This window comes from Plectropomus leopardus, chromosome 16 (genome assembly GCF_026936395.1).
Source record: "Plectropomus leopardus strain MGB_pleo_1.0 chromosome 16, ASM2693639v1, whole genome shotgun sequence".
Taxonomy (NCBI): Eukaryota; Metazoa; Chordata; class Actinopteri; order Perciformes; family Serranidae; genus Plectropomus; species Plectropomus leopardus.
Window position 1 is genome coordinate 18,730,209 of NC_142191.1, and position 23,440 is coordinate 18,753,648.

Consider the following 23,440-nt stretch of genomic DNA (forward strand, 5'->3'; position numbering starts at 1 on the left):
CAGCCAAAGAGCGTACCCAGTTAGCAATTATTGGTTCTAAAAACGTTCTGAGAATGTTACAATGTAACCAATGCAAGTTTTTCTTTTAGTTCCCAAAACGTTGTTCTCAAAGTTAGGGTAACATTCTTTTAACACATCACGTTATATTTTCATTAAAAATGGTTGGTTATCTCAGGCCTCAATAACACATTCTGAGTGTTGTTTTGATAATGTTCTTTCTTTGTTCTCATGTAACATTGTGAGAACGTTTTATAAAAAGAACATTCTCTGATCCGTCACATGTCAACATCCCCAAAACATCCTCAGAATCTACATCAGTATTAAACATCATAGGTACATTATTTGACATGATAAACATCTTTAAAACGTTCTTTGAACATTAGATTTAAATGTTTTCTTTAAAACATCATTGCAACTTGTAGGTAATGTTAGCTGCTGTTGTGGGAATGTTCCCTGCTGGCTGGGTATTTCGCAAAATGTTGAACTAACCTTTCACTGGTTGTAAATGCTGGTATTGCACAAATTGTTCTTTTAACAAATTGCAAACCGAACTTTTGATGAGCGCACTCCAGTGGCTCTTATTCCCTTCTCTGCAATCAAAAGCCAACTGTTTATCTGGCAGGAATGAGAGACATCTGGTTTGTATTCATCTCATAATGAATAAATTCGACTTTGTAGAAATTTGTCCATGCAGGAGAACTGGCGGGGGTGAGGTGTTGTTGCAGCACCCCAGACTCAGAGGAGGGGTTCAGATCTGACATCACTTGGACACGGAGAAAGAAAAATACATCCCACACCCCTCGACCTCAGCCAGCAAAGAGGAGAAGGTTTTTTATTTGAAACATGAGGTGTGGCTGTCTTCAGTAGACTTTTTTGGTGGATTTCTGATTCACAGCTTTTCTTTTCTGCTGAGATTGGCTTTGTTCCACATGAGAAAAGCGTAATATAATCACATTTCTCACACTTCCGGACAATATTTTGATTTATTTTAGCCTTTATTTAATAATCCATCTTCCATTCACTTCCAATCAGAAAAAAAATCCCTTTTTTTTTTTAAACCGTAATTTAATTTCGCCACTCCAACTCCCCTCACAGCCAACGCTGCTGTCATCGGCACTGCCTCAGAGAAACAGCCAGGTTTATTGGACTGCGCAGGCTTTTGCATATTCCTCCTCAGCGGGAAGCACCGTGTTTCTACATGAATGAACATGGCTGAGTTGTCAGAAGGCTGAATGGTGAAACAGGCTCAATCTGTATTACACCGGGAAGGAAGCTGCTCTTTGATACCAGTGGCATGCAGAGCTGTGTCCAATTCTGTAAGAGACTCAAGACAGAATTTCATTCCTCTCCTTTAAGGTGGCGTCAGATGCATAGTGTACAGAGTTATGCAAGACCACGATACAAAAAAGAGCTGTCTTAGTGTAGCATAGAGAGAGAGACACTCATAAATCTGGTAAACCGTTTGACTGATAATCTAAAATCATAAAACCAGTGAATGGATCTTGCATAATGTCACGTGCATGTAAACAAACTGTACAAAGCATAGCTTGTAAGCATAGTTGCAGCATGTTGTAGGCCCTTTGTAACAGTCTTTTCATTGCCTTCTCTTTTGTCAATGACTGATAGAGAAAATGTCTGGTATGCTGGTGGCAGCTGGAGTCCAGAGAGTCAGGGAGGAGTCTGCCAGTCCTGGACCGAGCTCTTTGGTCCCAGATTCAGAGACAGAATTGAAACATTGTCCTGTAAACAGTTAGTGGACATGCAGATTTTTTGCTGTATGCAGCATAACTGGGAAACCTTCTGTTCTGGGTTAGTTCAGTAATTATAATGTCATTAGTTTTCAGTCTGCCGTCGCCTTTTTTCTGTCAAAAAAGAGGCTGGAGCTGCAATAAAGTCTGTCTGCTTCAGAGAAAAGTGGCAGATTAAAGGGTGCTCGTGCAGTCTCTGGCAGTGAAGACCGCCCTCACACCTGTATGCAGCACACACATATCACACATCTCACAACGTGCTTTCTGCTCCCCCCCAAAAACTCTCCAGGGAATGTTGTAAAGTCTTCATAAATCTTCCCCCTATGTGTCGGTGAGTGTGTGCCAGTGGCAGACCTGCTGCCCCTCCGCCTCCTTCATCTCTGTCCAGTGGGCCTGCTGCTCCTCGCCGGTGCTGTTGAGGCCCAGGGAGACCCAGCCCAGCCTCTCCCTGGGCCTCATGCTGCTCCGGCGACAGAACACCGACAGCACCAGGGACACCTCGGACAGCTGGAAGAGCGCCACCTGGAACAGGAACGTCTCCTTGTAGGTGGGGTTGGGCTGGCCGCGGCACACGGCCGTCTTACACTTGGACATCTCTTTTCCCTTGGAGTCCAGCATAGTCAGCTTCACGTAGGTGTCTGAAAGGAAGTGTGGGAGAGAGAGTGATGAGGGAGCGCCATCAAGTGGTGGCAGAGGAGTATTGCAATGAGTAGACATTTCTTTTCTTGTGTCCAAATCAAGGAACAATTTAAAGCAAAGTCAGAGTGTAAAAATGAACCAGACAGTCACTGGAGACCAGCACTGTGCATTAACTGGGTGGAAATTGATTCCATTTATTAGGTAATAACTTAATACTTAAATAACCTATCATACTTGATGTACCATCTTTTTGAGTTAAGGAATAATCCACCACTATATATTCTAATTTCTTAATTTACATATGTTTTTTGTCCCTTTTTTCTTTATTTTCTTCTTTTTTTATTGAAATCATTAATGCCCCTCTGTGGTCTTGAGTTCTTACTTTTTGTATGTTTGCTTATATTTGAACGAGTGTGGAAAAAAAGAACAATGTAACATAATATAATATAAAAATCAATAGATTTATTATATGTATACATTTAATTTTTAAAAAAATGTCACTACACAAAAAAATGAAGGGTATATATTTTCTAAATTGCTCTTATTAGTATCTAGTCATGGAGATAGTTTTAGAAGTGTCGTACTCTAATAATCCACAGACATCACTGTCAACCACAGGTGTAGACTTTTTGTGGGGAACGCAGGGGACACATCCTCCTTATTATTTAGAACATGTGCATCTTATAAATCTAGTGTATCCAATAAATGCATGTACATAATACCCCCAAAAATTTAAACTTTAGAAGTAGTGGTACAGATTTTTCCTTAACCTTTGGACAGAGACAGACTAGAATTAGCTGATTCCTGTCTTTCTGCTAAGATAACCAAAGAGTCACCAGGCTGCAGCTTCATATTTACAATAAAGACATCTGTAAAAAGGCAAAGAAGCATTTTTACCCAAATGTCAATGATTCCTTTTAAGAGTTAAATGCAAACAGGAAACATAAAAAACTTTATGTGTGGCTAAATACCAAAAGAGAAACATGAGAAAACATATTGCTCTGAAATCAGCCCATTAATTAAATGTTACATAAGTAAGAAAAAAATGTGTTTAGGATTACATGCTCTACTTGTTTTACATTTTAGAAGTTCATCCACTTAACCAAATGTATTGTGTTTTAGGCCAAAACCTTAAAATACAATATATACTATTCAAATATTTCTAACACTAATTATCTGAAGATTATAAGTAATTTCCCGTTGACTTACCTCTCATGATATAAAGCTGCCCTCCTACGAAGTGTTTAATACAACAGAACAGACCGTCTGCGGCACACACCACGGCACACAAAGTTGGAAAGAAGACAGAGAGGAAACAGTTTAAAGACTGTAAAACACACCAGAAGGTCAGATTTCATGAAACTCTGATAAACCGCAATTGTTTCAGCATTATGGCTTTAATCACTTAGCTTATTAAAAAGCTGGTGCTGTTGCCAGGAAACATTTAAACGTAATGGTGCAGTTTGTTTTTGTAACATGCTGCCGAGACTTTTGCCCATCTGTTTTGCCAAAACAACTGCTCAGTGTATCATCAGCACACTTTGGGGAAGCGATGTGACGAGGGAGAAATTCAGCAAAAGGAAAATTTACAGCGTCACTCAGCAGCTCAATCCAAGTTGGCACAAAGAATTAAAGCATTGAGCGTGGAAGCTTTTGTACGTACTGACGGGTTTATCCGACACTGTGGTTTTAAAGTGGCTGCCCTGGATGACCTCAGCTGATAACTGTCCTGTGGCAGAGTTGTAGATGAGACCCAGGAGGATCTCAGGCAGGGAGGAGTCTTCAGTAGAGCGATAGGACAGGGCTCCTGCACTGCGAGACACGCTCACCACAGAGCCGCAACCCTGCACACATGAAACATAAAGGGTCTTACTGAAGGAAGGAAAGCATCATGGTCTTTTTACAGTATGTATCTGCTTTGGTTTGGAGTAATAACCAAAATATCAGTCATTCAAAGGTTGTTTGAATTTCATCTTGGACAGTGGTTTTCAATTTTTTTTTTTCAATAATGAACACCTTTTTCAATATTTTTTCAGCTAAGTAAAAATCCTATCAGCTGTATCGCTGCTATGTTTAAATTACAAATCAATTGTTGTAATTTCCATCTGTCATTAAAATTTGAAACTGGCTTCCTGGTCACAGCGAACACGAGTAATCATGAACGTGATAACGTTTGTCGCTACAATTGACGGCAGCTAATGATTCATTGAAAAGAGGAAAATTGATTATAAAATGGTGTTTATCTAACTAACACCTACATGTTTTATTGAAGTTATTATGGTGCAATTATTTGAGGAATTATGCACAACTTATAGATGGACTGTCATGAAATTTTGTTCTGAATTTCAGGTTCCCCACAGGATGAGCCCTGATGAATTCAGTGATCCTCTAACTTTTCCTCTAGCGTCACCATGAGGTTCACATCTGTGGCTTTGACTACAATGTCTCAAAAACAACTGGATTAACCGCCTTTAACCTCGATACAGACATTCATGTTCCCCTCAGGATGAACTGTAGTAACTACGGTTATCTGCTGACTTTACATTTAGCATGATCACCCGTCAAATACTTAATATAATAATATTTAATACCTGTAAAACTTTCCCTTCAGCCTCAGCTTTGTTTGTACTTTTGTGAAAACTCAAAGCACTGCCGTGCCTGAGGGCCGGCCCGCAGGAAAGCTTAGACTTTAACATTTCTTAGGTTCTTGTCATTTCATTCCTGAGTAACTAGCATGACGATTCCTGTTCTTAAAGGTCCAGTGTGTGATTTAGGAGCAAGACACAGAATATAACATTCATAACAATGTTTCCATAACCTGTGTTATACGACAGGGTTGTGTTTGTGCTCTGTTCTCTCTGGTGTGTCTCTCCAGATGCCGCCCTGCCCCCTCCTCACCATACAGAGAGTGGTTGAGGTCACCTGTGCTTAATCTGTTCATCAGAGGCGAGTCTGTTTAAGGAACTAGAGAGGCGACAGTCAGCAGCTTGGGGGCTGTGTGTTGGGTTGTGAAGCCTCTCTGTTGGTGTTTCAGAATCAATAACCTCTCCTGGGGTGAGTGTGTTTAATCATGTTGTATTCTTGGTTTATTTAAACGCTGGACTTGTTTATAAATCAGTGCAGCATTCGTATGCCTTTAAGTTTTTGGTTTTAAACCTTTTGTGTTTTTATTGTTGATAAATTTCTTTATTATTATTTTAGTTTCCCTCTATTTTATACTTTGTTTCCTTTCATTCTTTTTCTGACCAGTTTAGTTTTATTTTTACTCCCCTCATCTCCTGGGCTTGATCAGGGAACGTAACAAACTGAAAATAAGAATTGTTGTGTTTTCGTAACATTAGAGTAAGTCGTATGTGTCTGCATACTGAGCGGATCCTCTTCCAGAGTCAGATCTGTAGTTCTACAGAAGTCCAAACATTGGCTCTTCTGAGTTTTAGCGTCAACCACTGTCGTTCTACTCATTTGGCACATAGAAGTTTCAGTCGATTGCAATCTGTAGCCTCACCACTAGATGTCACTAAATCCGACACACTACACCAGAGATTCTGTGCTCAGAGTGGTTTTACTGTCTTTTGAGTCCCTCACCTATTGATCGCTATCACTGACATATTGTGTGAAGGCTTCAAATGTTGCGGTGAGTAATGCATGGGAATGCCTTCCTTCACACAAGAACTGAACTGTGTTTAAACAACAAGAGGACTCATTAAAACTGAAACAAGAAGTCCATTAATTAATCCACAGAAAATTAGCCTGCAGCTATCTTGATATTTAAGCAAACTTGACAAATAGTTGTTGGTTTTAGCTCCTCAGCTTTGCTTTTTTAAAATATTTTTTAAATATATTTCACACCTGCAGTTATGTTATTTTAGTCTTTTTGTTTTTTTGCACTCTTTGTATCTGCACTCTTCCAACTTTATTGCAACTGCTTGCACGTCAATTTCTGTCAGTATAAATCAAAATCTATCTTATCTTTGATCTTGTTTTCTTTTATCTTATCTCAAATGTTAGGTTTTTCCACATTTCTGTCAGTGTTTGACATTATAATAAATTTAATATTAACTGGATATGGACTGTTGGTTTTAGACTATAGGAAGTTCCAGTGGATATTTTTCACAGTTTTATAATTTTATGGATTAAAAATAAATTGATTAATTGAGAAAATAAGAACATTAATTGATAATGAAGCCCCAGATTAATTTGCATTTGATTGAAACAGGTGGAAAGTTGATATGTTGACTGTCAGACTAATGTCCCAGTGCATCAGATAAAACTATGCACAGTGCAGGTTGTGAATTCAGAGTGTTCTCACTGTGAGTTCAGAGCCCGGCTCCAGGGTGACGGGCAGAGCGATCTTCCCCTGCAGGTTGAGCTTAGTCAGGTAGAACACCTTCTCTCCCAGGACCTTCTCCTTTTTCATCCGCCTGATGCTGTACAGGCGGAAACGAACAGCGTAGTCCCCCAGGGCCTCCTGTTCCACCCGGGAAAACTTGAATGTTTCCGTGAAGACAGGACACGGGCCCTTCTGCACGCCGGTCTTGGCCCGCTGCTTTTTGGTGGGCAGCAGGACCAGGTGGACCTGCCATGCGATGTTGCCCGTCTGTTTGAGAGCAGGGATGTCTGTTGCCGCGGTGACTGTGACGGCCAACCACTGCTCACCAGAGTCGTACTCGAAGGCGACGTCCAGGGTGCCGTATTTGGCAAGTGGTTCTGGCTCGTAGGCTGTAGGGAGCTGAGGACCGGAGCCGTCCTGAAGAGAAGAAATAATCAGAGGACAGCTGAGAATAAAAGATCAGACAATCTGAAGTAAATTATTAACCTTCATCAATTTCCTCTTGTTCCTGAATACTATTAGGTCAGTTAAATGACTCATGTCCAGGGTTAGGTAACAGATTACATGTTATCGGGATAACATAATCAGATTACAAAATTAAGTTACTTTAATACAACCAGATTAAAACTGAAGAAAGTTTAGTTTATAATAAGATTTTTAACCCTTTAACACCTGAGCAAACTGGCCTGATTTCTTTAAAAAAAAATGGGAAGAAGGAAATGAGCACCAGAAATGGATGAAAAATAGGCAGGAAATTCGTAAAAAAGAAAAAAAGTTACCTAAAAATAAGAAGAAAAATAGAAAGAAAATAAATGAAAAAAAATGACCTGAAAACATTTCTGTAAAAATAACAACAACAAAAAAGTATTTTTCCAGGAATAATATAATTATAATAATGATATACTGCGGACATTTTTCCCTTTTTATTTGATAATTTTCTAGCAACCCCCACTTTTCTAAAGATAGTTTTCAGGGTCTTTTTTTGTCACATTATAGTAATCTATTGCAATTAGCCCTGCATTTCTTGTTAACTGGCTTATTGCCTGTTTCTCCATGTTTTTCATGGAAAGAAATCAAGTTATTTTCTCTGGTTTTAAAGCTTTAAATGCATTTTAAAGGTGTCTGAAGCAGCACAAGAAAACTGATGCCTATCCAGGTGTCAAATGGTTAAGGATTACATGAATACATCTTTAAAGTATGTCAGTTTCAAAATTATAAAACTTTTTTTCATGGTAACCAATGCTATATTAACTAATAGAAAATGCAATTATTATTAAAAAAAACCCAAATATAATGATCCCCAGAAGTTATACTTATGGAATATTTCGATATTCTGTGGGACCAGAGGAACATCAGTGCAACAGTTCTGCAACGATGCTGGTAGAAGTGTTTTTCTTTTCAACAAATACAATCGTCCGCCCCCTCTGTCTCCTGACCTGAACTGTAACTGAAACTGTAACCCGAGTAACATTTTTACAGTAAACAAGTCACTGTATCTGATTACAGTAGTGGTCTGATATAAATATTTAATTAATTGGTAACAAGGAGGGCCTATATATCTCATTGTGAAGTACAGAGCAGGTGTAACATAAAATATATTTATGCTATAAGAAGAACTGTTGCGTGCTGCTTGTAGACACAGATACAGGCGCTCTGCTCTGACCTCTGGTCCCAGCACAGCGGTGCTGTCACTGGGAATGTCCTCCTCGCAGCCTTTATTGAGGTAGCTCTCAGTATCCTGCTCCACACTGGCTTCACTAGAGCAGCGGGGGCTGTCGCAGCGCTGTGGGGACGACCCCCTCCTGACCCCTCGCTCCGAGCGGGACCGAGAGGACACGCGCACCACAGAGCCCTCATCTTGGTACGGAGGAGGCTGAGGCTCACTGAGGGAGGAATCTTTCTTTATTCTCTGGATGCTGTTGGCTGCGTTCGGGACAGAGACAGAGAGGGACACAGAGGACGTAATGTGAGACGAGAGGCGTGTTACTGGAGACATACTGTGCTCTGCAGAGACACTCATTATCAATGCAGCACACAGTCCACCACAGAGTCAGATTAAAATTGTGCCACAAAAAAACTATTTTAAATTCTTATTTCAAGAGGTGTTTGTGATTAGGAAGCCACACAAAAATTGGCATCTTTAGTTTGAGTTTACTCATCATGTTGGTCCCATGAAGTGTTCGGAAAAGCACATGGAGAGTAAGTTACGGTATATTGTTGAACAGTGTAGTACGGAGTAAGGAGTAGTTCCATATTTCAGGAAATATGCTGATCAATACCACTCAATTTCCGAGAGATCGGTATCAATCTTCTCATCTAATTTTCTGCAAGAACTTGAATAAAGGTATTTGTCAAACTGTTGCTTTGGGGAAAATAAATTAGGGATTTGATTTACCTGTTGAACATAGTGAGGCTTCACACCCAAAAGTTCATTTGTATGTCAGTTACTCACCCGGTGGTAAACTGAATTCGTGACCAAAGCTTTGTTTTTCTCGCACAGCTCCACGATGAACGAAGAATTCAAATAAGGCAATCATTCTTCTGTCTTCAGGTTAACACTTCTGCATAAACAGCAAAGATGCACGGCTCAACTGTCTGTTTATGCAGAAGTGTTTTACAAAAGTACAGTTTAAACAAAAAAGCAAATGTTTGGGAAGTTGCTGAAAATATGACTGGATAAATGAGACTGGGGTTATACTGCAGGGATTGTGTGACAGTTTGTGAATGTTTTGGTGTAGTTAAGCTGTTGTTAAAAGTGGACCCCGTTAACTTCCATTTTATTAAGAATTTTCTCTGTTTTGCAGAATTCATTCACTGTGGAGGCATGCGTGAAGATTTCTTCAAAGTTTGCGGTAATATTAGGTGAGTAATAATATACAAATGATCATTTGGGGGGTGAAGCATTCCTTTAAAGTGACATGAGAGCTCAATAAAAACTTAAAAACTATTGTAAAGACATGTTATAGAAACATGCAATAAGTGTAAGATGTAAAAAATTATCAAACTGATATAAATGTCATTTTATTTTGAGGCAACATCATTAGAAGTTTGAAGTGCAGACAGTGACACAAACAATGCTTTGTGCACATATGTAGGTACTTAAAATTACAATTGCTATTAAATTATAGCTACCTAAAATAGTACTCGGCATAGCTCCATTAAGCCACATTTCATGTACTCATTTTTAAGAATTTCAAGTGAAAATCTGTTTTTATTGTCCTGTTATTTTATCAGTCTTACATTGTCTTGTATGTTTTTAACCTTTATATTCATGATATGTTGTATAACTGTGCACGCTCTCACCCCGTTCACTGGAGGCTTCACTGCTGTAGCCTCCCTGCTCAGCGGACTGTTTGCGTTTGTTGCTCCACGCAGAAGTCGTGTTCTGCTGAGCCACAGCCTCGGGGCCTTTGTCCTCCTCGCTGTCTGATAAAACTCCCTCTGGACAGAACAAATGGAGACTCAAATTCAAACATCACATTCATCGCACAAAAGATGATATACGCAGCATTGAAATAAGTGCGGGAGACGAATACAAAGGCGCAAATTCTGAAACTGGTACAGAGCAGCACATTTTAAGGTGAGAGCTTCAGATGAATTCAGTTTGAGAAGAAGAGACAGAGGCTGTGAAACAGAGGCAGCACACCATCTAACCTTGCTTTGCTTTCTTTTTCTTCTTGCTTTTCTTCCCTTTCTCCTTCTTTTTCTCCACATCCGAGGCTTCCTCAGTTTTCTTCGAACCTCCTTTTTTCTTCTTCTTGTCTGACTTTTTTTTTTTCACTGTTGAGGAAGATCTGGAAAGCTCAGCCTCTTCCTCATCATCTCCCTCTCTCTCCAGGCTGTTCTCCACCTCCTCCACTTCTCCCTCTTCGTTTTCCTTTTTCTGTTTCAAAAACCTGCTCTCAGCCTCAGGACCAGGTGATGGAGGAGGACTGTTGTCGCCTCCTTGCTGAGCAGAGGAGTTGTCTCCCTTGTCACTTGCCTTCATGTCTCGTCCATTACTGTCGTCTGTTTTCTCTAAACCGTCGGCTCCTTCCTCTTGCTCTCCATTTTGGGATTCCTGTTTGTTTTTTTGCGCCCTGGCTTCTTTCTCCAGCTGCTTTTCTCTCCTTTCTTTCCTCCTCTGCTCTCTCTTCTCCTGCAGCTCCTTCTCCTCTTTCTTCCTCTTCTCCTCCTCTGCTAACTCGGCCTCTGTCTTTTTAACTCGCCAGCACCCGTCCCTCCATTCCCACTCCAGCTGGCTCTGAGTGCACTCTGCTTCTTTAGCATCACCGGACTGGTCGGTCTTTGAGGATGCGTTTCCGGCCTTGCTTCCTCCTTCCTGCGCTGCTGAAGTCTGACCAGACTCCTGGCCACCGCTGTTCTCCCCATCTTCCTCGTCCTGCACCTTGTTGATGATAGTGGTGACCTGCTCAGTCAGCTGGTCGCTGACAGCGTAAGTGACGTCGCTGACAGCGTTGGCCAAGTCGTCCACGCGACTGGTGACTGCGTCCAGGACGGAGGAAATGTTGACAGATGGGAGGTTCTGCTGGAAGCTCTTGAAGAAGGCCATCTCTCAGTTGGGGATCTCGTCACCACGCTGACCGCTAGATTAGCTCATCAGAGGCACTGACACGGACATGTGGCTGTTAGCAGGGTGCAGTGCCAGCATCACACTGTGTGCAGACATCAACACAGTGCGGACAAACCAATGTGGTGACTGTAAAGATTGTAATACATGTTTGTAACAAGAGCTCTCTGAGTTTTTTTATATTCTCATGTTCTCATGTTCTGTTATAATCAGGTTTTAGGACGCAACAATAAGAAAATGTGCATTCATTTATGAACTGGGAGAGCAGCGCTCCAGAAACACGAGAAAATCTCAAAACTTCTGCATTAGTTTTATCAGAAATTCAGCCTCCACTTTTTTTTTTTTTTTTTTTACACATTTCCTTCTTATCCTCCATGTTTTTTTCCCAGCACTAACATTGGATGCTTTACATTCTGCCAATAAAGAGTTGCAGAAATGAGTCCTAAACCCCAGAAATGAGTTCCCGCTCCCTCGTCTCAAAGTTAATGGGTTTTTTTGAACAAGGTTTTGTTAAATGCCTGAAATAAGGTCTGTGGTTATCACAAGCTGAAGAGACTTTCATGTTTTGTTCTGCAACATAAAATATGCCAGTAAATGCCCCGGTCGTAAATTTGAAAGCTTTTATGTGTCTTTAAAAAGGCTACAAGTGGCTAAATGAGACTACTGAACATCGTCACACCAAAGCTGGCTCCACAGTCTTGTTGTGATGGCGGTGAGACGAAGTCATGTGACCATAGTGTATTTCGCTTACAGCCTAATGTTAGCTTTTTACTTCTGGTTATTGCATCACGCTTCAAAAATCATAAAAGGGATGTTCATTTGTGAAGATCATCATTCTGACACAAAACACGTAAGTGTTAAATAACAGAGCTTATTTTCTGCAATATTCCAAAATCCAATAGAAAAATCCCAAAAGCTTTTTATTGAGGGAACCAGGGTGACTCTAACTTTCTGGTTGATCGACAAAACAAAAGTCATCCCTGCAGCACTGATCCAGGATAATCAACGATGTTCCAATCCCTTAAAGGAGGAGCAAAAAGAAGGAAACCAAAGGTGTATCCTGGGCAAAGTTTTTTACTGAATGGCAGCACTGCTTTGACCCCCACCGTCCTGAACTTTTGGCAGTGATTACTTGTTCCATATGAAAGGAGGGGGACTCATATTTTGTGGTTGTTTGATGATGTTTGCCAGAATTTTGGAGTACTGTATCCCAGTTCAGCTGCATAAGAGCGCCAATTTCACTTGGATGAAGTGCACATGTTTTGCACTGAAATATCAGATTAATATCAGACTTAAAACATATGTACTGCTGCCCTGAATTAGATTTAACTTTAAATGGCATAGGCGTCTGAGACAATAGCGAGCTAAATTACAAATTTAACATCAGAACAAAGCCAATAATCATCCAAATGTGTATTTGTGTAAGTGCAGCCACTGTGGTATATCTGTGTGTGTTGAGTACCTGGCTGGTTGTTCTTATAGCCACTGAGATGTGACAGATCGTCAGGACTCTCCACTGACAGCTTGTTGCTGAGGTAAAGAAAAAACAGAGCCATCAACGCCATGAAGGCTGCAATGGAAGACAGGACACCCAGAAGCTCAGGAGAGACTGAGGAGGAGAAGAACAAGAATAAAGAGGGAGGGAAGGAGAGAGATGGGGGAGGAAAAAGGAAAGACAGATGTGAAAAAGAGAAATCCAAAAATTAGACTCAAACATAATACTGATCATGGAGGTATGTAACAGTTCATTTTCCAACGATTTTTAAGGAAAAATGGCAATACACGACAAACAAACACAGATGGCTGCAGGCTAAAAATGATTTTTTTTAACAAAATGCTTGCAAAGCTGTAAACAAGTTTACTTTGATGCCACAAATAACTCTGTTTGCATCCTATTTTGGAATCAAACTCCTCAAATGTTGCCCTGTCAGGGAAACATTGTGCTTTTAAACAGTCAGTGGTTTGTTCCACTTCAAAGGCATACCAGATACAATCTACAGCAGTGTATGTAGGCCAACCGTACTCCATGTAACCATGCAGCGCTGCACTGCTGATGTGCTATTTTTATGAGAGCCTCAAAGGGGCTGTATCTAACTGAAACGTAGACTCAGTAAACCAGCCAAACCACACCGGGCCTGCACTTAATAGGCTACAACGCAGACACACCGCAGTGTATTAGCAGAAGAAAAGAGGAAGTTCGTGGACAATGAGGCATGAATGGTATTTCTAAAGACCAAAAGCCTCAGTAGAAAGGGCAGCTTATAAAATGAAGCACACTGCAGGCGAGGCTCTGGGATATGCAGTGTCTGGATTTTAAGTTTAAGTACCACATAATACAGTTTTTTGATCCCGCAATTATATGGACACATTCAGCTATGAATACTTCAATATTTTATTAGAGAAACCAATCTTAAAGGCTTTGCACACCCACACCAGTGTCTTATATTGACTTTTTACTAAACCCCTCCCCTGAGCAGCAATCGTCCAATCGTAGCTTAGCAACCGTAGGCAAGCTGTGGATTTCTCCACATTTTGAGGCGGTGAGTTTGGTGCTGTAGGGCAGCACTCTGGATTTAAAGAGTTTGGAGTGTGGTGCCTTTTTTGTCTTTCTTAAACCAAAACCACACAAAACAAAACTGTAAGAATTAGATTAAAGTGTGTGTTTATTCCCTCTACCCATAGACTGTATACTAGAGATGCACTATATTGGATTTTTTGCCAAGATCTGATATGCTGATATATAACAACTAATTTGGCTAATAACTGATACCAAAATCAATATATCTGACTCTGCCTAAAACTTGATTTATAATGGGGTGCTCAACACTTTTAAAAAATGCTGCTCGACATAAATTATGTGTTTTTGACAGGAAAAAGTGCAGACAAAGACTTTTCTTTCATGTTGTGCACTGGGAGAATTTCGCTGTGTCACGGGCTACGTCATATTTTGTTGCGCATTACTGGTGTCATCACAAAGATAGTAGTTTTCAATCCACACCAACTTTGACCTGCATTCGATGTCTCTGTCCACAGAGGCAGCCGTCAGTCAGCAGCAGCTCCTGCAGAGCTGAGAGGACTGCGGCCAGCTAAACTCCGTTTATCAGGCTGATTGATATTTACTGAAGAAAGGTAGTTTTCATCTCAGCTTCACAAGAAGAAATCAGAAGTGTTTTGATTCACTGATTTTATTTTCTAGCCCACTGGAGCGAGTGAGAGGAATCTGTCGATCACAGACAGACTGGATGCTGATGAATTGATAAATATACCATTACTAGGTTAAAAACTGTGGTGGTATGGACTTTGTGGGGTTTTTTCATATATTTTTCTTGTATTTTTTGCTGTGTTTTCTGCTGTGTTCCTGTGTGATTTTAGAGGCTGGGCGTGGCTTCCTGGTGCTGGAGCTCTACATGAACACCTGCTGCTCATTCCACACTCATCAACTGCAGCTTAAAAACCCTGGTGGTATTGTTATCTAATCTTCAGTGTTGTTTTCAGTGGACATTCTTCCAGTTTGATATTCTAGCGTTTTTTGGTTCATGACAATTTCCTGTCGTCTCCATTTCCAGTGGCGTTCTCCTCCGAACTCCAGTGCCTCAGCTACATGCTGCCCAGCCTCTCACCACATGTGCCGTAAGCCACGCTGCTTCTTTGCCTACAAACCACACACATAAATCCACACAGCTTCCCAGCTGCAGCCACACCTCAGTTACTTTAACTTGAGCCTCTTCTCTACTTTAACTTCAGCCTCACTTCAATCTGCCAGATGCATCCACCTGCAAAAACTCCACAATAAACTAATTTCTGCTCTTTTCTCCTTGTGCTGTGTTCCTGCTCTTGGGTCCAGTTTAAAGCCACAGTAAACTGTTACAAAAAACGCATACAGTGGGATAGTTGTGTGGTAGTAAACCGCTGTCTGCGCACATTATGCTTCACTAAATAAACTCTGACCTTACAAAAATGCAGTGGGTCTTTAGGCACCATGGAGGCGAATTAAACATTTTGCAGATGAATTGAAAATGTTGTGCTCCTCTTTAATTTCAGTTGAACAACATTCTTCAAAAATGTTGAGTGCCCCACTATAAATTAGTTTTATCTCCCAGCTAATCCGAAAAATCAAAAAATGTGCAAGGAGGTGGAGTGTGGGTGAAACTGAGGTGGATGATCAAAACCTGATCGCTAAAACATGCCCACTTAGCTCGAAGCGACCAAGCTAGTTAACCCCTTAACAGTCACACAAAGAAATACCTTTGCAAAAAAATATAAAATATAGACTGTAGAATATGTCAACACATCATCACATCATGCAATGTAAAAAGTGCAAAAGTCAATGTAATAAAATCTGAAAATTAAAGTAACTTCACACAGTAAACACATAAAAATAAATAAAAAAATACATACAAATTTAAATTAATCTTGTAAAAAAAATCTGTAGATAATATATGGTAAAAAATACATTTTTTGTATTGTACAGATTTTTGTGTATTTTCTGAGCAAAATACCACACACCATGTGTGTATTACAGTTATCCTGTGCAACTATCAATCATGGATACACAATATTTGTACAATTGAAAGGTGTAAAGAGTGTATATCCATTCTATATTTTATTTTTTATTTGATCTTATTTGTATTTTGTTGTGAATTTATCTTGTCTCATTTTATTGACAGTCAATGAATCAGTTGAGAAAATATGTGGCAGACTAATCGATTATCATAGTATGTGTTAAATGCAGTCCAATTATAATAATTTTTTTAAGTAAGAAATAAGATAATGGTGCATTTCAGGTGAATGCGTCTGATGAAGCAGCCTAGATGTTGTAGCAGGTGCTCATTTCAGAAACCAAATTGGTCAACAGTGTAAAAACTGGTCTCGCCCTAAGAGCGATAACTTAAGAGAGGGAGAGAAAAACAGAGGCATAGTTTCTCAAACCCTCTCTGCTACACACTGAACTTATGGACATACTTGTTTCACCATGGCAACAGGCAGAGACCACTGCAGCCTGACAACTAGTGCTGCTGCAGACTGCCAAAGTGATGAATGCTAAATTCCTAAGAATGGCAAGAGAAGAAGGCGAGAGATAAGAGAGGCGATGTGGCGACAGAGGCTTACCTTCTCTAAATGAATATCCTCTTTAACGCCAGCTGTTCCCAAAAAGCACTATCAGTGGTGCTATAGATAGCAAATGATCTGAGACGAGGGGAAAAACAAAGTTGTCCTGCTGTGAAGTAAGCCGACGTGTAATAAATCCCTTACACTTAGTGCGGGCCAGCACTTGACAGGCGTGCGTATCAACTCTCACTGCAGACAGTTGTGTTGATTGTGCCAGAATGACCTCTGCAGCCATCAGGCGCGGCAGCCAAAATGATCAGCTTATGGCCGTGTGGCCCGCGGTTTGAGGACACTTCATACATGGCGGTGCTCTGTAAATGTCAACGACAGCTGAATAATTTAGACACCTGAGGTAACCTGATGCCTCTGTCAATGCACACTGGAAATTGGTGCAGACCGGCCTTTAAACTGCTCGCCCCACCATCATTTTTTCTTAAATAACACCAGTCATATTTCTCATAGTAACAGATTAAAGTTTCTGTCTCTTCCCCCCCCCCCCGTCTGACCCCTTTTCACCCTATCCCATCCTCTGAGTGTGTGTCTCAACAGAATAAACAAGAAAACATAACCGAATAAATCTGTTTTTTACTGCGTGTGAACTGAGGCTGAACTCATGACTCTGAACTGAGCCTCAGGATTCAATCTGCCTCTGTTTTTTTTCTCCCAGGTAATGACTCCAGCGAGCTGACTAACAAACATGAAAATGCAACCACTGAACCATCCAATGTGTAAACAGCAAATGAATAATAACCTCAGAGAAACTCATTTAGACTAAATGTTTTTTGCGACATAAAAACAAGAGGAACTAATTATTCTGTCACGTTATGTCAAATATCCTCATCATTAATTTATTCATGTGATAATTCATCCCATTTTTGAGCCTTTAGGCCAGCGCATGCACTTAACTCAGCTGTAGTTTGTAGGGCATGCTTGTTTAAAAAGTAGGTAGGCAATCTGGAAATGTTGCTTACACATGGACTTCAGATACGAAACAAAAACCTCTGCGCTGCTGAATAAATCATGAACACACAGCTGCCTTCTTTTGCTGAAGTGAACCAAAACTTGATATGCCATGCATAATTCACACGCAGACATTATGCTTTCTGAAGTCTACATAGAGACACTTTTCCAAACGCCAAACTTCTGTGAAAATTCACATGAACATGGGAGGTTGAGATATTTGGATGTAGCAATTTTTGTGCTTTAAATTGATGCAGTGGAGTACAGCCAAGCGCAAACGCCATTATGCTCAGGATGAAAACAAACACACACACACATAAAAAAAAAACACTTTTATGCTAATGCAGACACACAAGTGCAGTGCTCGGCTGTAACGTGGCCTTACCTCTTCTGGCACAGATGAGCTCGTGAACACCACAGTTCCTCCCCCCTCCTGGGAGAAAGAGAGAGAGATGTTAAGTCAGAGGTTATAAACATTACCCTGTAGAGACATATGTTCAGGCCACAGGCTAGGCAAGCTGGTGGCAGCAAATATGAAAGTAATCAGCAGAAAACAACTGAGAAAAAAAATCACAATCATATTGTTAATTGTGAACATCATGTTAACTTAATTGGCCATAATAGGGAGGTTTGGAATATAATGTTCCTAACTCCAAGACTGGAAGCAGCTTCCCTACAAGCATACAGAATCCAAAGTGGACCATTTCTTTCTGGGTTAATTATTGAGCTTTAGAGGTGCTCGTAGGTAAGGGTCGACAGATTATCGGCCTGGCTGATTGTTGGGGCCAATATTTGGCATGATTATCTGTATCTGTGTTTTATTTTAATGATTGCTGATCAAATCAATCAATTAAAAAGTGCAAAGAAAGCATGGGAGGACGTTTTACTTTATTAAACCTCAGGGAGCCATTTTTTAATTTAGGAAACTTGCTGCATATGATGTTGAAAGTTTCAGTTTAAACATTTGCTAAATGCATTTAAACCATTTTTTGTGTTGGAGTTATTCTAAATTCTAAATATTGACGATTTTATTTATTTTTCATTGTTATTGTAAATGCATATCAGTTCCAAATATTGGTTATCAGTCTCATTAACTACTAATAATCAGTATCGGCCCTGGAAATTCAATACCGGTTGACCCCTATTTGTAGGTATATCTTTTTTTTTTTTTTTTTACCTTTGCTTTATTTGGTTATTTGCTGACTCAGAGTTTATTTGTTATAATGTCATCACTTGATGATCACCGAGACCTGAGTGCTTAATTTCGTTCTTCTCATATATTTGCGTGGATGTAATACCATAAAGGATCATTGATCTCCTTGATCCCGATTACTGATGAATTGTCACGCCCCCTCTGCATCTTACAGTGATGCAAAGGCCGCAGAGCTAAAACACAGCGTAACGTGGTAAATGCTTTAAAAACGGTTGTAGTTTTTAACAACAATGCCACTTATTTAGGTATAGAAATAAAGATCAAGTTGTGGGCTAAATATTTACATAATGTGATGTAAATAAGCCTATGTTGTAATAAAACAGCACTGACAGCACTGAAACCCGGAAACGAGTTTCGCACTTTTTAAATGTTTTTTTTTGGTTAGATGCCTGAAATAAGGTCTGTGGTTTAGAGACTTTCATGTTTTGTTCTACGACATAAGACACGTCAATAAATATCACACTCATTTATTTTTCAAAATCATAAAAATTGTGTTCACTTGTTAGGTTTATTTATAATCCATATTTCAGTGCAAAAATCCCATTGACGTTTTTGGCGACGGAATCCTCTGAGTCAGACAACAGAAAAACCTCATCCCCTCATCTTTTCATCCAACTCTCTGCACAGAAAGCAAATAAGCTTCCATTTTCCAAAAAAAAAAAAGTTTTTCCTTTAGAATATTATGTCCATATATGGGTAAAGAGCTGAAAACAACTCTAAAAAATAAAAAAATACACTAAACCATCTGAAACCATATCCAAAGCAGCAATAACTCCCGTTTCAATGGAATAAATTTAAATACATCTCTCTAAATGGGTCGAAACTGTGCTAAAGCACATTAATGTGATAAATTATTCAATTTAAATGCAGTGATAATTACTTTAATGCATCTTTCATAAGGTCTAAAGTAATATTTCAGTGATAATTCAGTGATAAATGCTCTTTCAGATGAGGAAATACTGAATCCTTTATTTATGTATTTATCGGTCTAAAAGGAAAGAGGTTTCATTATAAAGGGCTTAAATCATCCTATAAAATGCCCACTTTATGTGTAATGCAAACTCTCCTCTGGTTGCTAAGAAACATTAAATTCCCAGATTGAAACAATAGAGGTCACGACCTCTGTAAACTCAATGTTTTAACTGATATGATGGCTTGTATATCATCAGTTAAAGTATGTTTCACCTAATTATTACAAATTAATCTTTTCTTAACATTATCGGAATATATGTTTCTATTTTCTCTCTTCAATTTCCTTCACAATCCCCCTGAGGCTTAATTTAACAAAGGATACTGACACTTGTATCACTCTCACATACATTCACACACCCACAGGCTTCTGCACGTACACACATACATTCACACATCATCTCGCTTGGCTCAACACCCCAATATTTAATGATTCAGGTATCTACAGTGCCGCAGAAGCATATCTCAGCTCTCCATCTGTCCAAATTTGGGTCTAAATTACAAAACTGTTTCAGCCTCTTGATCCTGAGAAACAAACTCCCCTGACCTCCACTCATAAAATTTAAGCAAATAATCCATGGAGTTGTTGTATCACTTCCCACACAACAGGGATTGGATGCTGAAAGTGGTCTGAGGTGACGACTCAAAGCCGGAGCGAAGAGAAAGCTCGACTTGTCTTCTGCCAGACACTCTCCAGACCAATTCACTTAATGCTGGACAATCTCTCTGTTGGGACAAAGCCTTTGCCAAAATGTAGCAACCAGTAATACACTGATCACTGACATCCTTAAAATAAAAGGTGGGGCTTTTTACAGGAATAGGAGAAGAGACTTTCAGTGTCTTCTTATTTTTTAGTCTTAGCATGCTGGGAAAAATGTACAAAATAAGTCAGGCTGCTCTTACAGCAGGCGATTAGTCCTTAGAGATTTGACCAGATTTACTATAGGAATCCTGGAGATCCACTGATATTTAGGACCATTCACTGATGGTTATAAAGTAACACTGCATTTGCACTGATTTTTGGAGTAACACTGGTTTACAGAACAAGTTGTGTATCGCATTTGTTTGTGATGATAGTTTTAAAGTAAAAACCGAAAGCTTGAAACTGCAACAACAGGGTTGGTTTCATACAGCTATTTTGTGTCCCTTTGAGGGTGACAAACATAAAAATATAACATAGATTTAATAATAAAAATGTCTTTTGGTTAATAGACAAATAAAACAGCAACATTTTAAGAGAGGTTTGAATTTTGTGATAAGTAATAAGTGATAAGTAATATAATTTCATCGCAATGTTGGGTCAAATGTAAGCAGAATTGGTTGGCATACTGATGTTGGGGATGATCGCCACACGTGTTGACCAAATGTAACATTAACAGTTGGAACTGTAGCTGTATTTTGAGAGATAAAAACCATTTTGAACATTTAAAGAGAACGTTTTTATTATTATCATCATTTTGAGTAGTTAGTGGCAGAAGTAATTATACATTCCTACAGAAATTCTGCTTTAAAAATTCTGTTTGGTTTTTAAAAAAGGGCAAAAATTCGATTAAATGCTCATGTTTACTGGTTCTCTATTGAATTAAATTTGTACCTACCAACCCGATGCACAACGTGACTCTACTAACAACTGAGCTGACCACCAACATTGTAAGAAGTTGATATTTGATTGGGTTTATGTTGTCATGTCGCGTGACCAAAATTCAATGTCAGGATGTAAATTATTGACAACAGATGAGGTTGATATTTTTTGGATTTTAAGTTGTACTGTCAAGTAACCAAAATCCAACAACTTCCAAATGTTTCATTCCAACATCATCTTTTTGTAGAATAACATCATTTAGTTGTGCTGCACAGACAATGAAAACCAAACGTCTACAAAATGTCATAATGTTAACATCCACACAATGTGAAAGTAGAACATTGATCAACGTTTGAAATATCGTCAACCTGATTTTCTTTCTAACGAAAATGTATCCGCAGTGAGACATTGAGAGGTCAGTGTCTTTTTGATGTTATATTGACGTGCAGTGCCAGTCTGGAAATTACCTCATTTTAAAATAATTTTGTGTACATTAAAATATATTCATTTAAAAACCCTGATCTTTCATTGGCTGTTGGAATATTCTTACACAAATTATGCAAGAGAAATATGGCAGAGGGTAAAAAGTGTGCCAACCAACCCCAGTCTCCCCTACCTCTGTCTTTTTTTTTATTGCTGATTTTTTTTTTTTGTTTTGTTTTGAAAACTCTGGTTTTATAAGAAGCCAGTAAACAAATTAAATCAGTTTAAAGGAAAATCTATTCGGCTGTGATTCTTCCAAAAATGAACTCTGGCACTTATACTTAGCCCACTCATTGGCTTAAAGAAAAATAAAATCCCATGTTGTCTAACTCTGAAATGCAACATCATTGTGGCTAGCCCTTCTGCCTTCTGTTTATATATTGGCCTATATATACACTGCATAAAATTTAAAATAGGCTATTGAGTGTTTGAGTGCATAAAATGAGAACTGCAGATATAGCGTATTCCCAGTACCACCGGTGAGTCACTGCTGATATGTCTGTATGAAAACATACCCTCTCTCCCTCTCTCAGGTGTCACGGTCGGTATCAACAAACCCTGCTGCACGCATGCCTGCACGTGAGACAATAAGAACCCTATGACGGGACAGGGCAAGGCACGCGCCTACTCTTCGCTGACTGCATCCTTTTTTTTTAATGGTCGCTGCTCGGTGTCATGTGCTCCGGTCACTTTCACTAAAACCTTGCGGAGACACTCATCCTTCGTCGTTGTACACATTACCCATGAAGCTCAGGGACAACATCAACAGCACGTGACGCGCATCCATAAAATAAATAACGGTTATTTAGCAACAATAAGCTGGTTTTCAAACTGAAATCGTTATTTGTTTTTAGATCGATAACATTACAACCTATTCATCCGCCAGATGATGTAGTTCTGTAACAGGGGCAAAACAAAGTAGTTGTCATGTGATGTAGCATCAGCAGCCCGCTTTGATTTTCGGTTAAAGCCCCAAAATAAATATTTAAAATATTTTGACGTGCAATCGCTGTCACAGAAACGAATATATAGCAAACATGACTCGGTCCAACAACGCACCGGGATTATCCATATCTGTGTCCACTTTAGCATCACTTCACGCGGCTGAGAGCACGCGCGCATCCCATGCAGGGATCACAACATTCCTGCATCAGCGCGGGTGTCCGCACTTCAGCATCAGCTGTCCCAGCTCCGGAGCACTGCGGTACTCACGGCGGGATTCAAAACACAGAAACTGCTTAAAAATAACAGACTTCTGGAAACATAATGTGATTTTTTTAAAGCAGTGTTCTCATTCTGTCCCGAGGAAAGTTTCACGCGAGTCCCGCAGGACACCTGAAACCCAGTACTTACCGTCAATCGCCATGATGCTCCGTCCCGGACTCTACCAACTGTGGGGGGGTGTGATGGAGGAGGGAGGTCATTCATGTGCCAGTGGACGGTGTGTGCGTGTGTGTGTGTGTGTGTGTGTGTGTGTGTGTGTGTGTGTGAGAGAGAGATTGTATAAGCATTCAGTAACAGGGGCACTGTGTGTAAGATACTGATATTAAATACACGATATTTAAAAACGTACGATGACGTGAGACTGTTGTTGTTATTATTGCTAGGCCTTGTAGAATAAGTATTGTGAGTATTTTTTCAATTGATCCCTAAAATAAGTTTTTGCAGCAGCGCAAAGACAGAAAAATGCACGGATAACTAGAAAAAGATAATTGGATGTTGATCTATAAAAAGTGAATAGTTGAAAAAAAAGACCTTGCTTTTCTTCAAGTGTATTATATGCTCCATTTTAAGGTGGTGTGCAGAAATAAACGTAATTTTTACGTTTAAAATTTCG

General features: G+C 39.6%; 1 protein-coding gene and 2 long non-coding RNA genes across 4 annotated transcripts; 2 read left to right on the forward strand and 1 right to left on the reverse strand.

Annotated features, from left to right (window-relative positions):
• Positions 1-969: 969 nt before the first annotated feature.
• syt14b (synaptotagmin XIVb) lies at positions 970-23,029 on the reverse strand. Of its 2 annotated transcripts, XM_088089284.1 has the most exons (9): positions 22,957-23,029; positions 17,742-17,789; positions 12,750-12,896; positions 10,021-10,158; positions 8,381-8,640; positions 6,697-7,134; positions 4,051-4,231; positions 3,597-3,653; positions 970-2,386 (listed from the first exon to the last, which is right to left on the reverse strand). In XM_088089284.1, exons 1-9 carry the CDS (start codon positions 22,967-22,969, stop codon positions 2,070-2,072), a joined length of 1,599 nt encoding a protein of 532 aa, XP_087945410.1. In that variant the 5' UTR covers positions 22,970-23,029; the 3' UTR covers positions 970-2,069. The 2 variants fall into 2 exon arrangements, with proteins under 2 accessions (XP_087945410.1, XP_087945409.1); XM_088089283.1 differs by lacking the exons at positions 12,750-12,896; positions 17,742-17,789; positions 22,957-23,029 and adding an exon at positions 10,372-11,296.
• On the forward strand, positions 5,311-12,325 carry LOC148186877 (uncharacterized). The gene is made up of 3 exons (XR_015779093.1): positions 5,311-5,441; positions 9,522-9,579; positions 10,929-12,325. It is a non-coding gene; the product is annotated as an uncharacterized LOC148186877 (long non-coding RNA).
• On the forward strand, positions 14,319-15,069 carry LOC148186878 (uncharacterized). The gene is made up of 3 exons (XR_015779094.1): positions 14,319-14,416; positions 14,660-14,749; positions 14,854-15,069. It is a non-coding gene; the product is annotated as an uncharacterized LOC148186878 (long non-coding RNA).
• Positions 23,030-23,440: the final 411 nt, after the last annotated feature.

Coding starts and splice junctions, on each gene's coding strand:
- syt14b (XM_088089283.1), bottom strand. CDS start 11,269: ATGGCCTTCTTCAAGAGCTTCCAGCAGAACCTCCCATCTGTCAACATT. Junction 8,641..10,020: donor TGAAGCCTCCAGTGAACGGG/GTGAGAGCGTGC, acceptor TCCCGAACGCAG/CCAACAGCATCCAGAGAATA. Junction 7,135..8,380: donor CCGCTGTGCTGGGACCAGAG/GTCAGAGCAGAG, acceptor TCTTCTCTTCAG/GACGGCTCCGGTCCTCAGCT.